Genomic DNA, 17383 nt, shown 5'->3' on the forward strand with positions numbered 1-17383 from the left:
AGTCCCTGCAGGGAGGTGACTAGTCTCCAGAAATAGATTCGGCAGGGCGGGGGGGGGGGGGGGGGGAAGGGGGGCAGGGTGCCAGAACTCCTGGGTTCTATCCACAGCTCCTGGAGGGGGTGAGGTCTAGTGGGTTAGAGCTTTGGATGGGCCAGGGTCTGGATTTTACATTTCATCTCCAGCGCAGTGGGCCCCTACACCGCACTGGAGTATTGGGGTCAACACTGACTGTGGGGGGAGAGCAGTCCCTTCTGAGCCCCCACCCTGCAGCACAGCGCCCCCTAGTGCCGCACTGGGGTCAGCATTGGTTGAACTGCCTCCCCCATATTCGCAAACAGCCTCCCACGCCGATCAAGCCGATCCCATTAACTGTGAGATCAAAGTGTTTGTCCTTATTAGCGCGGGTTCATCAGGATCCATCCCACCTCCGGCCAGGGTAGAGTCCTGGCTCCCAGCCTCCCCTGCTCTAACCTACTAGGCCCCACACCCCTCCCAGAGCAAGGGATAGAACCCAGGAGTCCTGAGTAGAGCTGACTGGAATTTCCGCATCTAAACCTCTTTCCATCTCAAAATGCTGCTTCTGTGAAAGAGACACTTTCCACAGAACCCTCCTGGTTTTGTTACCACTTGTCAGGAGAGAGAGAGAGACTCCTGCACACCTGATTGAGAGCAAAGATTTGAAACTGGGTCATCCACATCGCAGCCATGTGCCCTACTGAACTTCCCCAAGAACCGAGGCCCATCCCAAACTTCCACCCGTTTCTCCCTACAAGCACCATCTAGTTCTTCAGCTGGGCCTTCTCTAGCAAACACACAGCAGCGGGTAGATCTGAAGTTGCTACTGAAACAAGATGCTCCACAGCATCCGTCGTCCTCTGGGTAGAGGACAAGAGACCAAACCCCACGTGACGGATGGGTAGACACCTGGCTTAACACACTATTGGGAGATGCTCAGATACTACAATGATGAGGATGGTATCAAAATTTCTACAGACTCGAACCACTTGGTTCTCTTGGTGTGGGGCTGGCTCTTCCTGTCTGGTTCTGAGCACGAATTCCAGGGTGAATCTGAATCAGCTCCCCCCCTGAAAGCTTCATGGAAACAGAACTTTTGCTCCAATTTCAACCATAACCCTAATTAAAATGCAAATGAGGCTTGCGCCATACCAGCTGTTTCCCTCTGCTCACCAGCAGGTGGCAGCAGAGTGTGCCCTCTGCTTCAGAGCCCTGGCCAACCTGGGGTTCTCAAGTAGCTCTGGGCTACTCTTCTGGCCTCCAGAGCAAGATGTCTTCTCTCTGGGGCTTCAGGCTGTTCGCCGACCAGCATCAATCCTGATTCCCAGCACCCCCTAGCTCTAACTGCTAGACCACTGTTCCCGCTAATTTTTTCCATCCGTGTGCGGAATGAATTTTGTTATGTGCACTATATCGAGGGAGCGTGCGGATGGGCACCACCAGCAGAAACCAAAAACCGAGATACAATATGTAAGTTACCATAGGGATAACTGATCCAGCCAGCACAGGTCAGGCATTTGTACTCACTACTCAAAGAATGAAATTTAAGCGTAAGAGAAATAAATAATATGAAATGCACAGACCAGTCAAAAAAATAAAATAATACACTTTGAAAGAAGTACCACCACCACAAATGTGTGTTGGGAGGTTAGTGTGACGGACACACACTGTGTGTGTGTGTGTGTGTGTGTGTGTGTGTGTGTGTGTGTGAGAGAGAGAGAGAGAGAGAGAGAGAGAGAGAGAGAGAGAGAGAGAGAGGTGTGTTACCCTTTAAGTACGCTGCCCTTTTAAGTAGATCAGCAATTCAGACACAGCAGCAGCTGCCAACAAGCTCCCTCCGTCCCATCCTGTCCCCCCCGCTCTGGAGATGGGGTACAGGGGCAGGGGGACATTCTGACATCTGCACCCCTCTCCCCTTCCCCACTCTGCACAGCAAGCGGGAGGACCCCGGGAGCAGCTCCAAGGCAGAGGTCAGGAGCATCACACAGCAGTGAACTGTGCGGCACTTGATAGCCTGCTGGGCTGTCACCCAGCTGTGCAGCTTACAGGGAACTTAGCACTAGACCCCACTCCCCTCCCAGAGCCTGGGATAGAACCCAGGAGTCCTGACTCCCAGCCTCCCCTCGAACCCACTCCCCTCCGTGCTGGTGCTCAGTGCACCGTGAGGAAGAGCCGAACACACCAGGGAGTCTAAGAAAATTGATGGTTTATTGATGACAAGTTGCAGGCCATTATACGATACAAGCCACAGAGACAGGTTCTTGCCCGGCCAGCTGGGACAGACCGCAGCGCAGACGATTGCCCCCACATTCCAGGGGTGCAGAGGCGGCTTCTTTGTACTCCCCCCACAAAGAGGACAGGAGCAGGGAGTGAGCCCCCCACCACGGAACACCCCCTGCTGACGAGTCACAGCCCCACCCCTGCAGGGATCCCCCTCTGGGTGATGGGGGGAGCTGGGGCCCCTTCATTGGCCTTCCTGCTGAGGTGGCTGGCACTGGGGCGTGTCAGGGCAGGTGGGGATCAAGGCACCTTCTCTGCTGAGACCCACCAGCTCATTACACACATGGGTGCACCAAGTGGGACACACTTCTGCCCTGTGTGAAAATGGGGTCAGATGGAAACAGGCGCCCCCTAGAGGGGACAGGTCCTGTGTGCTATTCCCCCCCACCCTGCCCGAGCCAGCTACCCACCCAAACTAATGGGGAAAGGCTCCGCGTCCCATCCTGCCCTGCCCTGAGCCAGCCAGTCCCTGTCCCGGGCCACTAGTTACACACACAGCTAGTTAATGCATTACAAGCGGTGCCCCTCTCACCCCTCCTTCACACACAGCTACTCAAATACGGAGCCTTTTGAGGTGCCACCCTGCCCCTCTCTGCCTGGGGCAGAAAAGCATCTCCCCAATGAGGCTCTGACCCCTCCTGGTCATGAATGAATCCTTGATACTTCCCCATCCGCCATGAGTCAGGAGCTGAGCCCTCCGTCCCAGCTCCTGCAAAATCTGCACTCCTAAAGAGCTGCTCCGCCCCAGAGGTGGCTGCATCTCAGTGCTGGCTGAGCACAGCTTTTGCCGATTTGCTGGGCAGCTTTTACCCAGAGGTGGCTGCATTTCAGGAAGTCTCACCTGAGCCAGACCATTTAGATTGGAAGCTTTTTGAGGCAAGGAGCATCTCTGACTACACATGGGCACACAGCGCACAGCACAACGTGGTCCTGATCTCAGCTGGGAACTAGCTACTATTGAAATACAAATAATCATCAGCTCCTGCGTAACCCAGGCGAGTGTTCCACTGCATAGTGATCAGGCTTGGCCGTACGTTCTCGAAACACTAACCCAGTCTTGCTAAAGACTCCCAGCGATAGATACCCTCCCTTGGGAAGTGGCTCCGAGAGTGACTAGCCCGTTCTGTGGAAAATCCACACCTTGCCTCCGCTCGGAATCTGTCTCGCTTCAACTCCCGGCTGTCGGCTCCCATGTGGCTGCCGCCAGCTGGACTGAAAAGCCCTTGGGTGGCAGAAACCTTTGCCTGGGTCGGCATTTATGTTGAGGGGGCTTCAAAGGCCTGAACCCAGACTCAAAGGGGGACAGATCTGGAGCGGCCTGCGATAATTTAAGTAGCTCACCATGTGGTATCCAGGGCATAGTGTTCACTGTCCGCAAATACGTTCCCACCACTGTGAGTTTCGCCTGTAGGCCGGTTGCTGTTCTAAAATCCGTTTCTCTCTTTCTGTGCTTGGTTCCTACTGTTAACAACCATCAATCCTTTGGTTTCGGGTCAAGGCGCCCAACAGATTGAACCTACGGGCCAACTTCTGTAGGGCCTGCCAGAGAAGCAGAGCTGATTCTTGGGGTGCCGGAGCCCGGGAAGCAGGCTGAGAGTGGGAGAATCGGGGAATCACACCGCAGGAAAGGGAAGGGCTCGAGGGCCAGTGGGGGTGCGCTCAGCTCAGAAAAGGAGCGAGAGATGCAGTTAGTCCCGGAACGGCAATGGAGATTTCTGACCTGTAAATATGGGCAACATCAACACACCCAGTTACCCTTGTATTGAGTCCAAAGACTTTAGACTAAAGCATTTCAATCCTCAGGGGACTTAACCGTTAAGTGCCAAAAGCGGAGATCATGCAAGACCAATGTGCCACCACTCGGCAACGGCAGGGAACATGAGGTCTGGATTCTCCTCACCCAAACAGCCCCTGGTGGAAAATCCTATTTAATTCCCCTCGCGGCCACTTCTTGAGCCAATCAGGGCTGAACGATTGGCTCTTCTAATCTCCCAGCTGACATCTGAAAACGACACACGAGGCAGGGAAGAAACCAGCTCGCTGGAGAATGAAAACCTCGCATGTGTCACAGAGACAACTCAGGGAGGAGACAGGGCCAGTTTTGACAGTTGATTTCCAACCGTAACTGCGCAGTGACATAGTTTTTTGGGTGCCCCAGCCTACTTCCTTGCTTTAACGGAGTTCTTCATTGCTCAGAAGTTATTTCCTCGCTTTTTCTTTTCAAAAGACACACACACAATTATTTCATGTTAAAAATAGATCAGGGCTCAGAGCAGCACAGCTATGGATGCACCTGATGGGTTACTGAAGAGCGAGCGGCAGAGGGCAAAGAAAGCATGGAGATGCATTTTCAAAGCTGCTGCAGTGGGGTGGAATGGGAGGGGCTGGGAACAGTGCAAGATCTCCTGGTATTCCCAGAATGGAGGCTACTGGGTAAAATTCACCCTCTCATTGAGGAAGCAGAGGGGAGTTCAGTCTCTGTAGCCTATTCACTCATCGGCGTTCCTGTTTAACACAGGTTAGAACAGAGGGTCAGGTGAATCCAACGACTTCCACCCCTGCCACAAACAAATCCCAATCGGTGGTGAGGAACTATAACGGGCCTTCCACAGAGTTCACCCCAGAGCGAGAGGGAGGACTCAGCCCAAAAAGACAGGAGTTGGTCAGTCCTAAACATTTCCTCTGGCCTAGACAAGGGTGACAGGTGATTTCCCAAGAAGATACGCCACTATCAAGAAACCGAGGGGTCATGCCCCCTCAAGCAACCTGGAACACTGAGAAACAAGGCTCAACATGCTCCTTTTCTGGGTACCCATTCATCCATCTAGTCTGCTACGCCACCTCTCTGCTGGCACCAGATCAAGCTGATGGTTCATCTAGCGTGGTAGGTACCAGTATGCCCTCCTAGAGCAGGACACAGAACCCAGGAGTCCTGACACCCTGCCCTGCCGCTCTACTGGACACATCACTCCCCTCCCAGAGCTGGGAATGAAACCAGGAGTCCTGACTCCCCAGACCTAATCGACTGGGCCTCACCCTGCCTGCTCTGCTCCAGAAAGGGAATAAACTTGAGTCGTACAAGGCCAAGGATTCTCTCCCTCAAGTCCACTGCCTCTCCCAAGGACTCACCTTGGCCAGTCCAATGTGATGCATTTTCATGGGCGGGTGGAAACAACAGTTGCTCCCCTCCTCCCCCCGCCCCACAAAATCAGGAGACAAGTGTGAGAGGAGCCCAGGATCACAGTGACTCCGGGACTGAGAACCCAGCCACACAAGCACGGATCCGCCCCCTTGAGTCCATTCCAGAGAGGGAGATAGGGCCACATCATGGAGGGAACAGAGTGATTTTGAGAGAGGGGCCACCCCATAAAACTGTTGGATCCCCATTTATGCAATGCCCCTCAGAAAGAGCTGCTGACACCCCCACAGTCCTTTGCAGCCTGTCTCCCCCAATTCTAATCAGACCCCCCCACCCGCCTCTTCCTCTCCCGTTGCAGTCCATAGTGACTTTTTACCATCTAGACACTCAAGAGAGATCCCCAGGGGTTTAACCTAGTGGGGGAAATTTACTAGTCCCTGGGTCCAGATCCCCCTGAACGGCAGGGTCCCCCCACTCCTGGGTGGGGGGGGGAGCACCTGCCCAAGGAGGGAACCCAAGGTCTTGTCCTCCGGGACTGCACTGGAGTCTGATGTCTGTGCTGAGGGGGAGAGATGAGGGTGGTGGGGGTCGTCCCTCACAGCCTGGAAAGGCAGCGGCGTCAGAGAGCTGTGAGATCCCCCCGCGCCTGCCGAAACGGGATCTAGCCGCCTGTCCAGGAAGGCTGGCTGGACGGCGGGGGCGGAAATGGAACGGAGCAGTTCCTTCATCGCTGGTTCCAGCGTGCACGGCAGGGGGCTGCAAAGCCCAACGCATGAGGGTTGGACTAAATCAGGGCACGGCCAACAAGGTGCCCCCCCCCAAGTCTGTGGGGAGGGGTGGGGCCTTCGGTAATCCATGTCCGGCCCTGCCCCGGCCCTCCCGGCCCACAGGCAGGCAGGGTCCCCAGGAGGGGGGTAAAAGCCACGGGGCTCATCACAGTCAGGGCATGCGGGTGAACAGCAGAAACCAGACCCAAGCCCCCTGCCTAGCCCCAGTCCGCAAGGAGGCTGGCGCGAGCGGCCTCCGGCCCCGTCACTCCCAGTCCGTGGGGGTGCGGATGACGAGGGGGGCGGCGTTCTTGCGTCCGGCGCGGATGCCCGGGTAGAAGAGGGGCCAGATCTTCTCGGTGAAGGTGTCCGTGAAGGTGTAGATGTGGGAGCGGTCGGTCACGTTGTAGAAGGACACCCGCCCGGCCTCGTAGTCCAGGAAGACGCCCACCCGCTTGGGCTTGACGGGGAGGTGCAGCGGGGTGAAGGGGGTGGTGGTGGCCGCGTACTTGTCGCCGTTCCACAGCCGCACTCGCCAGTAGCCCGTCTCGGGCAGGGCCATGAGTTCGCCCTTGCGGCTCACCGAGTCCTTGCAGACGCCCAGGGCCCAGTGCGTCTTGTCGCCCACCTCCACCTCCCAGTAGTGGCGGCCCGAGGTGAAGCCCTCGGTCGCCAGGACGCAGGGGTAGATGGTGAAGCGGCGCGGGGTGTCGGGCAGGTCCCGCAGCCGCGTGTCCACGAACTTCACGCTCTTGCGGTCCTCGGACAGCACCAGGTTGGGGTGGGCTGTCTCAGGGTCCAGGGTCACGTCTCCTGGAGGGGGTGAGGGGCCGGGCGGTCAGTCCTTTGCCCCACTCCATATTGCCCTGGGGTCGCCCCACACCCATCAATCCCACTGCCATCCCTTCCCGAATCCTCCCTCCAAACAGAACCCCCACTCACCCCTCAACCCCACTGCCACCCCTTCCTCAAATCCTCCCCTCACCCCTCTCCCAACCCCACTGCCACCCCTTCCCGAATCCCCCCTCCAAACCAAACCCCCACTCACCCCTCACCCAATCCCACTGCCACCCCTTCCCGAATCCCCCCTCCAAACCGAACCCCCACTCACCCCTCAACCCCACTGCCACCCCTTCCTCAAATCCTCCCCTCACCCCTCTCCCAACCCCACTGCCACCCCTTTCCGAGTCCCCCCAATGCCAGCCCCACACCCCTCCCAACTAACACCCCATTCACCTCTCCCAACCACCAACCCCACTCCCACCCCATTCCCGAATCCCGCCCATGCCAGCCCCACTGCCTCACAACCAACACCCCCCCACACTCACCCTGCCACACCCCTCCCAACCAAGACCCCACTGCCACCCGCTTCCCAAATCCCACCTGTGCCAGGCCCACACCCCCTCCCAACCACCAACCCCACTGCCACCACCTTCCCAAATCCACCCCGTGCCAGCCACACCCCCAACCAACCCCCCGCTCAACCCGCCCCACCCCCTCCCAACCAACCCCACTGCCAACCCTTCCCAAATCCCCTTCGTGCCTGCCCCACCCCTCCCTCCAAATCAACCCAACTGATCCCCCAACCTCCTCCAAACCAGTGCCACCACGCTCTCAGCCTCGTGACTCCCCACCCCTATGGCCCTCCTTCCCCCCAGCACCATTTCCACCCCCCCCATGGCCCCCAACTGCACTGGGAGAGGGGTCGCACTCATTCCACCCCTCCCAGGTCTCGCTAACCGAGGCACCTACACCTCCAGAGCCAGCAGGGCTTCCACGCCCTGTATGTTCTCTGGCAAACAGGGTGGGAGAGGGACCAGCCCCCCAGGGCCAGGGAAGGAGGGGACCCCACCCAGGCCAGAGCCCTCGGCAGCCCCACTCACCGATCAGTCTCTTGATGATCTTGCGCAAGACAAAGTACTGCCGGGGGAAGCTGCAGAAATTCTTCTCCAGCTCGATGGGGACCAAGGCCAGTTCCATGGCCTGCACCGTCTCACACCTGAAGGGGACGACACACAGCTAGCACCACATCAGCTGCGTCTGAGCTCCCAGGACAGTGGCCCATGGGGCCAGAGCCCCGGCCTACCCTATCCAAAGTACCTGTCTTCCTGTTGTATCTGAGTGCTGCATGGCCTGTACCGTAGTTATCCTCCCGGCACTCTGAGAGGATGGGCAAGGCTGTTAACATGGGGCATTTCAGAGACACTTATCTTGCCTCACAAACCCTGCCTGTGCCCAAGACACAGGGCTAGGAAGGGGAAACTGAGGCACGGAGAAGCCGAACAATGGACTGAGCCAGCAGCAGAATCTAGGAGTCCTGACTCCGAGTCCCCCCTTCCCCTGTTCTAACCACTAGACCCCACTCCCCTTCCAGAGCCAGGGATGGAACCCAGGAGTCCTGACTCCCAGCCCCACCCCCGCGCTAAGCCACTGGACCCCTCTCTGATAGTCTGGTCCAAGACACGGGCTGGCTCAGTTGTTTGTCCTTTCCTGCCGCTCTGACCCACCCACTAGGCCCCTGCCCTGTTCAGATCCTTTCCCCTTTGAGTGCAGGGGGTTGGGCGGTGCTGTCTTCTGCTCCCAGGGGGAGGACCGGGGAACGGAGGCCTTACCTTTCCAGGGTGCTCTTTATGTCCTGCAGGGGGAGAAAAGAAGCGGATCATGGGAGGTTCCAGGAATCGGTCAGGCAGTATCCGAGCTGCCCAAATCCCAGGGTGGGACAGGTTTCCCATAGCCTGCTCCCCAGAGAGATGCCCCATCAAGGCCCATCCACCGCCTATTCCAGGATCATCTCCTATGTCCTGTCCCTCAGTGCTTTGCCTATCAGATCTGAAGATGCCCCAATCAGGGCCCATCTCGCCCAGTACCAAAAGGCGGCCAGGGTGGGCCCCCTACAGCCAGTTCCCCAGCGTTCTGGCCCGTCCTGGTTTGAGACGTCTCCAGCAAGCAACGGGTCTCCCAGACCTTCCCCCGGCATGACAGTCTCCTTGATGGGCAGTGGCTCAACCACAGAGCTCGTGGCTCAGCAGTGGACTGTCTCGGCTCTTCGCACATCTGCACACAACGGCATCTCAGGGGCCAGTTTCCCCCCACACGTTGAGGAAGCCTGGGAGATATGAGGGCCTCCTCTGGATCTGGCCAGAGCTCCAGCCGGAGCCCTGCTAAGATCCTCAGTGGGGCACCTCTAAGGAGCAGAGCAGACCAAGGAGTTGGGAAGTAGCTCTTGAGAGAGAGAGGTCCCTAAACCTCCCTCCTCCCAACATAGTCATGCTGACCCATCCAAGTGGGACCTCCTGATGGCCAAAGCCTGGTCTACACTTGTAGAATAGCTATGCTGGTTGGGGGTGTGTGTGTGACTTTACTGACAGAGTTATGCCGGGATGAGGTGGAGGCTGAGACCAGTCTAACTTATTTCACTTTGCTGAAGTGGAATAAGCTACCCTGGTGCGAGCACTTGCAGCCAGTAGAACGGTCTCTGTACTAGGGGCAGACAAGGTCGAAGGAGGTGGCCGGTCCCTTGGCAGGAAGCTCCAAGGCAGGGGTGGCTAAATGTCCTTGTTGTGGATTCTCCAGGAAGCCAGCCTGGTATCTGAGAAGCAAACTCGGAACAGGCCCCGGAAGAAACTTTTGGGACAGGATGGAAATTCTGGGTGCCTCCTTGGACGGAGACGGAGCTTCATCCATATCCGCGTGGAGATGTCCAACAGTGCCCCTCGGGAGACTCCTGGGTGGGAGCTCCAGGGATTGGATGGGAATTCTGGCTGCTACTTCCAGCCTTAAGAGCTGGAAGTGGCTTGGGAGAAAGCTCTTGAGGACAGAAGCCCCTCAACTCCCCCGCTCTGGAAACTCCAGACAAAGGTGCCATTTTGAGCCTCTCTGGAGCAAGCTCTGTGGGTAGGATGGAAATCCATGCGTTTGCCCAGGGATTCAGCCACGTCTCGCTGAGTACCAACCTAAGGGCCAGGAAAAGAGGATGCCCCTCAGGGCTCCTCACCTTGAGCATCTCGATGCCCGACTGCAGGCACTTCTCCTCGATCTCAGTGATGAGCTGGTTGAGGGAGAGGCGCTGGTCCGACAGCCGGGCCACGTTGTCCTTCAGCTTCTGCAGGATCTCCTTCTCCTCCTCCTCCAGCCGCCGGAGCAGCACCTGCTGCTCCTCCTCCAGGAACTGGTGCAGCTCCTCGAACTCGCTCACAATCAGCTGCCGACGGCTCTCCACCTTTCTCTGCAGTGGCGGGGAGAGGGGAGGACCAAGCTGGAGTCAGGCATGGGGAAAGCCAGGATGGGCACTGCCCCATGGGGCAAGGGATGAGCACAGGTCTCTCCCATATCTGGCCACAGAGAGGCAGAACAGGGAGTCTCCCCAGATCTGGCTACAGAGGAAGGGAGCAGGGGGTTTCAGGATGGGAGGGGTTCCCCAGACCTGGGGTCCCAGGTGTTGGTGTTGCCCCAGATCCAACTAGAGGGATTATCCCAGGTGCATTTGTGTGGGATGTCTCCACAGAGCTGAACAGAGAGGAGTGTAGTGGGAACCTGGGTGGGGTCTCTCTATAGGTGGGCTGTAGCAGGGTGGACCCCTGCTCCTGCCCTGAAGGGGTTAAAAACAGCCCTGGGAAGGGGCTGTGGCTTGAGAAAGCAGCCTTTAGGCTGGGGCAAGAAGGCTGGGCTGATTGGGGAAGTGGCTGCAGCTGGGGCCACGCCTCAAACTGAGCAACAGGGCCTTATAAGGCGGCCAGGGAAGCCAGAAGCCCGATCAGTCTCTCTCTAGCTGTAGAGGGAGATGGCCCCTGGCTGCAGGGAACTGGACGTAAGGTACCTGAGGGGAGCAGGGCTGGGGACAGGCTGAGGAGCTGGGGAGCTCCAGCCTGGAAAGCCCCAGGCTGCGGCCTAGCATTGGGCTAAAAGGGCAGCCCAGGGGTAGGCCAAGGCAGCAGGTCCAAACCTTCCTTGCCAGTGATGAGTAGGCTGATACTGCAGTCTGCCCCAGGGCGTGGGGCTAGACAATGACTGGCAGTAGCCTTATACTGAGGCAAGGTGGGGATAGAGGGTGGGGGTTCCCTGGGGAGGGGAGACCCAGAGAGAAAGGGGTTACTGCCAGGGGGCAGCACCCCATGTAAGAGGGCACCGGGTCCAGGGAGGGACACGGGGGCCAGAGAACAGGTGGATCACTGGCCTGCAGAGGGCGCTCCGTGCTGGAAATGGAGCTAATTCCCAGGAGTCACCAGCAGGAGGCGCCGCAGGGGTTAGTTGGCCCGTTTACATGGGCAGAGACAGTTATTCTCTTTGCAGAGCGTATATGTAGATTGCTCCACCGGTTGTCAAAATGCAGCCATCTCTGGGGCGTGGCGTGACGGCTGTGACACCACAAGGCAAAGCCGCAGGATAGCGTGGGGGAGGATGAAAAGGGGAGCCTCGTATCCCCCTGAAACAAGACTGCAGGGGGCTCAGGGAGGCAGAACGGAGCTCCCCGAGTTGGGATTTGGACCCCCGGGTCAGTGCTCTGACTCCTGAGATAAGCGACAGGAAATCTTCACTCATCTCACACAAGCAGGGTTTCCAACATGTCTCAAAGGTGGCCCTTCCAGCAGCATGGCACCCCCTAGCTGGGGCATCGAGAGCCAGCACTGAGTGCGAGGGGAGAGCGCCCCCTACTGAGGCCTCCCGCAGGTCTCCCATCCGAGCCGGGACCCTGCCCAACCCAGCTCCGCAACTCATGGCTGGATCAGCACATCTGACCGACGACCCAGCCGCAGGTGACAGAGCAAACCCCTGAGCCCCTGCCACCTGCCTTCAGCTCTCCGGGTTTCTTCTCCTCCTGGGATTTGCAGTGGGCAATGTCCTGCAGCTTCCGCTCCAGCGGCTCCAGACACTGTTGCAGTTTCTCCTGGGAGGACAAAGAACATTTAACAAGCTGGATCTGGCCACAAGAGTCAGGCGCAAAGCAACAGTAACCAGATGATCAGTTCCCTGGCAGTTAGATGGGCCATGGGTAGCACTATAGCAAGGGAAAGGGCTTACGGCTGCTGGGAGGCACAGTCAAGGCCAGAGGAGAACCCAGACCCCTGTGGACAGTCTAGTCTCAGTCGTCCCTCATCTAACCACTAGGGTCTACTCTCCTCACAGAGCTGGGGACAGAACCCAGAAGTCCTGGCTCCCAGCCCTCACCCGCTAGATCCCACTGGTGCTGCGCTTGCTCCCTTGTGCGCATCACTAGGACTTCTGGGGGCACATCCCCTGGATCTCAGCCCTGCGGCAATCCGAGCTGGTTCTTTCCCAGTGAATTGTGGGAGAACTTGTCTGTCCTTCCAGGGACACAGGCGGCATTGTGGGAAGGCACTGGAGGACGACCAGCTCTGCATCCTCACTGGATGAGGGTGAGTGAAAGCGGATGAGGGACCCCGGGAGACCTTCTCCAGCTCATGGACTGTAGGGCACCAGCCCTGGGGAAAGGGCCGGGTGGCACCTCTTGGGCAGCTTCCCACCTTGTACTCCAGGGAGGCGTCATCCAGGGGCACCACGGTGTGGGAGCGGTGGTCGTGGGAGATCTCGCACACCAGGCAGACGGCCTCCTGGTCCTCCTTGCAGAAGAGGTTGAGCACCTCGTTGTGCTTCCCGCACAAGCTCTCGTCCCGCACCTTGCGCTTGGTGGCCTGCAGCTGCTTGGCGATCTCCACCATGTTGCCCAGCTGCCGGTTGGGCTTGAGGGTGCGGTGGCGGAAGGTCTTACGGCAGACGGGGCAGGGGAAGTCCCGGTTCAGCTCCTCCCACCAGCGGGTGATGCAGACCCGGCAGAAGTTGTGGCCGCAGTCAATGATGACCGGGTCCTTCAGGTACTCCAGGCAGACGGAGCAGCTGGCCTCCACCTGCAGGTTCTCCAGGGGGTTGGTGGTAGCCATGGTACCTGCAAGACAAGGGGGAATCGCTGTGTGGGAATGGGGTATGGGGGCCTTTCCCCTCCAGGGGGAGACAGCTCTGATCCAGCCCCTGCACAGAGGGACTGACTGGCTTGGGGGAGGGGGCGTGGAATGGGACACGGGACCTTTCACCAAACAGTCGGGAGGAGAGAGAAGATCCTACTCACTTTTTGGTTTCACTCCACAGGAATGGGTTGAGCATTCGCAGTAGGCGGCAGCGACGAGCCAGCAGCTGATCCTAACACACTCCGTAGATGTCTCTGGGCAAGCGGCGCCCTCTCCCCCAATCTGGGCAGCGGTGAGCTGAGGGCACAGAGTGCGGAAACATGGATGTTGTACGGGAAACAATTCCATTACAAGGAGCTCAAACATTACATGATTGTCAACGGTCCCTGGAGCACTTCTGCGTTATACACGTGATCAGCTCTGAGGAACCACCCCAGAAGTGGCAGTGGCTGACGCCCTGATCCCCCAGCTGAGGAGGAAATAAAGTTGGGTACTGTTGCTCCTTTGCGATGCACAGTGAAGGCCTGAAAAGGCTAAACTAATTTCTTCCCCTCGCCTACCATCCCACAATTAGAAATTCAAGTCCTGTTTACCCTGGAAGTCTCAATGGAAGACTGAAGAATTGGTCGGATTTTATCACAGATCCGAAGCAAGTCAAACCCGATCCACCTAAAAAAGAGATTTATACCCAGACTGCTTTAGAAACATCTTGGGGGTTTTGCTGACACCTACTTATGGACATAGGAAAGTGGATCAGGGGGGTCTTTTATCTCAATATCCCATCTCCAACTGGACCGAGCATCAGATGCTTCAGAGGAAGACACAAGAGACCACCCCCCAGTGGCCAATGATGGGATAACATGTGCTTAGGTGAGTTAAGTGGTGGAGAGGCTGGAAGGAGCTGTGTGTGTCTGTGAGAGAAGCAGCAGAAAAAGCAGAGAAGCTGACAGAGAAGGCAGCAAGAATAGGCTATGCTCCATCTTGTCTCAGTAGGGTGGGGGGGGGTGGAGTAGATGACTTCTCGAGGTCCCTTTCAGCCCTACATTACTATGTTTCTAAGAAAGCTCAGGCCTGCCAGAAAAAAATAGCAGGAATGTGACCCTACGAAACAGCCCAGAGAGCGCTTTTGGGCAGAGTGCTGGCAGGAGAGGGGCTTGGAGTTGTGAACAAAGAGAGTGTTTCCTGTTTGATTTCCCCCCTGTGTTCAGGGAAACAAGAATTTATAAATAAACAGGGACTGCATCAAAGAAACACCTACTCCATCACCAATTTCTCCTCCTAATGGTAACCACCTGCAGAGCTGGAATGCTAGCTAACAGCTCAGGTCAAAAAGGGGTAGCAGTTTTCCAAGTCCAGATATTTTTATTACCCACCTAAATGTGCAAACCTGTTTAGAATTCCACTAGCGCTTCACCTCAGCGATTCCTGAGGCAATAAGTTCCACAGGCTGGCTGTGCAAAATATAGTATTTCCTTCTGTCAGTTTTATCATGGTCCAGGGGGTTAAGGTGCTGGCCTAGGGTCAGGGAGTTCTGGGTTCACTTACTGGCTCTGCCATAGAGTCCCTGTGTGAACGTGGCAAGCTGCTGAGTCTCTGTGCCTCAGTTTCCCCATTTATAGAATGGGAAAACAGGGACACTGTGAAAATAAATACATAACAAATTGTGAGGTGCTCAAGTACTATAGCCATAGGGGCCCAAGATAGATCATTTTCAATGTACTGCTTTCCATTTCTTTCAGCCACCCTGCTAGCCTTTTAGAAAGGGAGTGTGAAAGTAGAATTAATTATATTACAAAAATAGATAGGATTAAATAAATGCTGTCTGTACCTTTAAGGAAAATCGCTGGAATGCTGGAGTCCAGGTGTCAGGAATACAGACATTAACATAGAACAATTGCACCGTTTAAGGGCAATTGGTGAAGCATTAGCCTTAGATCTATAGAAGTTAGTAAGGAAGTAGAATACGCATGCTATGCCCCAGGTGAATTTTGCTGTTTTTCTCTCTTTGTCCCTTTGTTTGATTCCCGCTCTTTTATCTGTATAAATAAGACTGTTTGGGTCTTGCATGGCCACTCACATTATCTGAGTGTTATTGGCGGAGCGCTGCGCTAATAAAAACAGAGTGGTCTGACAAATTGTGAGTCTTGATTCTAACTTTGACAATTTGGAGGTTCCACCGAGATGGCAACCGTCTTCACTGGGGCTGTGTGATTCCTGACCGTTTTGTGGGACGATCGTGGCAGCCGGCACCTGGGCATTTGGCCCGAGCGGTCCTCCACCAGAACGGAAAGGCGCACGACCACAGTGAAGTCTACGCCATCGAACCTGTTGGTTCCCACTCTGTTCTGGTAGGGATCCCGGGATCTGACATCAGGAATCTGGTCAGGTAGTTATTTCTGTGTTTTGTCCGGACTGAGGACTGTCCTGTCTCTGTGTCTATCTGTCTTCCTGTGGAGTGTTTGAGTCTGGGTGCCATCTCTGTCCGGGGATCGGCCGACCAAGGGGTTCCTGTCCCGCGGTCTGAGTGAGTGGAATCTGCACAATTGCAGCCGCACCACACTTTGGGTAAAACCCCTGGTGTGAAAGCAAGGGCGATTGAGGCAGTAGCCTGTGGGCTCCTTTTGTGTGTTGCTCTGACGAACCCGAATTTCCTTCTTGTGCGATTGGTGTGTGAAGTCCTCCTGTATGGGTAACCAGACGTCTAAGTCAGGACAGTTCCCTAAACGAACGCTGGCTCATTTTATATATTTAGGATGGGTCCAGACTCCTGTAAGAAGGGTCCGGACTCCTGTACATTTCTGGAAAAATGGTCTAGGCTAACTCAGGGGGATCCCAAAACTCAGTGGCCACTGTTAAAATCTTGGAACAAAGACCGAGTGGACGTCTTAAATGACAAACTCGGCCAACCTAAAGCTAAATTGGCTAAAGAAGAGGTTAATTGTTTCATTCAGTGGTGGGAAGAGGCAAATCGTAGCTGGACAAAATCAAAACTCGCCTCTCTCAAATATTCAAATAGGTTAAAAGCTTTATTAAAAGCCTCCTCTCCCACCACCAGACCGAGTGCTCCCCTTTACCCCGTTCTCAAAAAAAAAAACAAAAAAAAAAACCTCCACCCCGGATCGATCCAAACCCCTTAAAAGCAGGCAAACAACAGATAAAGAAACTGAAAAACAGGTTGGAAGCCCTGAGGGCATAGTGTAAGGAGTAAGAAAAGCAGTAAGTGCAGGCATGAACCCTTGGAACAATACTTAAAATGGTGAAATCTGAGGTGATAAAGGTGTTATTTTGGAAGAAAAACAAGTGATTTAAGGAGAGAGAGTGAAAAGTTAACTCTACAAAGGCTGGAGAGAATTAAGCAGTTAAATTTTGTGAAAATGTGTATGTATCTATTTGTCTGTGAAAATATGTAAAGTTCTAAGAATCTAAACCAGCACATCTGGTTTGTAAAACTCCTGTTTTGTAGGTGTAAGATAAATTAGTTTTGTTTTTGTTGCCACTAAAAATTCATTTGACTCTTAATTCAAAGTTGCAAAACTGACAGACCTTTTGCAAGACACAGGTAATTAGTGTTGTTTGGCTTTGGGATTTAGCATTTAACCCTTAAGGGGTAACTTGATTCTTTATAAAATTTAAAATGTTTTTTTAAATAAAAACCAAGTCATGGCTGCAATAGGGCAGTCAAAATCAGGAGAATAGGGAGAGATTCTGGAGTCTTTTTGTTTGGTTGGTTGTTGGTTTTTTTTGGTAACAATAGCAGATAAGAGCTGTAGTGAAAGAATAAAAAAATTTTTTTAACAGTGCCCCTCTGAAGCAACAGCAGAGGTAAGGTGCACAAAACAAAAAGAAGCAATGTTAAAAACACTGAGCCTTAAAATGGCTCTGTGTAATCAGACTGTCACTTTTGATAAGGGTACATGAAAACTCTGTAAAAAAAAAAAAGAAATAGTTACATCGTATGTAAAAATTGATAAGGCTAATGTTTAAAAAAAAATTGTAGTATAGAAGAAATGTGCTTTTTCCCTAGGACATGTGCAGTGTATATTGTAAAAAGGGGTAAAAGAAATACAAATGAAATATGCTACTGAATTAAAATCCTATTAGGGCTCCAAAAAGAGCCGCAATAGACTGTTTTCTTTTTCAGATCTCTGTGTGTTTTGTAAGCAGGAGTTAAAAGTGGAAAGAAATCAAAACTCTGGTGAAAGTTGATTGTGTCCCTTTTAAGACAGAGTCTCTGAGCTCTGCTGATGGCTTTGAATCCAAAA

General features: G+C 54.8%; 1 protein-coding gene across 1 annotated transcript in view; it reads right to left on the bottom strand.

Annotated features, from left to right (window-relative positions):
* Positions 1–2204: 2204 nt before the first annotated feature.
* Positions 2205–17383, bottom strand: part of LOC123345451 (E3 ubiquitin-protein ligase TRIM39-like) — a 31276-nt gene continuing 16097 nt past the window's right edge. Inside the window, exons 2-8 of the mRNA XM_044982347.1 lie at positions 13283–13418; positions 12684–13102; positions 11990–12085; positions 10196–10426; positions 8814–8836; positions 8085–8200; positions 2205–7014 (exon numbers count right to left, since the gene is read on the bottom strand). Of these exons, the coding sequence (XP_044838282.1) occupies positions 6467–7014; positions 8085–8200; positions 8814–8836; positions 10196–10426; positions 11990–12085; positions 12684–13097 (1428 nt within the window). The 5' untranslated portion in view covers positions 13098–13102; positions 13283–13418 and the 3' untranslated portion in view covers positions 2205–6466. The remainder of the gene's footprint in view (positions 7015–8084; positions 8201–8813; positions 8837–10195; positions 10427–11989; positions 12086–12683; positions 13103–13282; positions 13419–17383) is intronic.

This window comes from Mauremys mutica, chromosome 12, assembly GCF_020497125.1.
Source record: "Mauremys mutica isolate MM-2020 ecotype Southern chromosome 12, ASM2049712v1, whole genome shotgun sequence".
Taxonomy (NCBI): Eukaryota; Metazoa; Chordata; order Testudines; family Geoemydidae; genus Mauremys; species Mauremys mutica.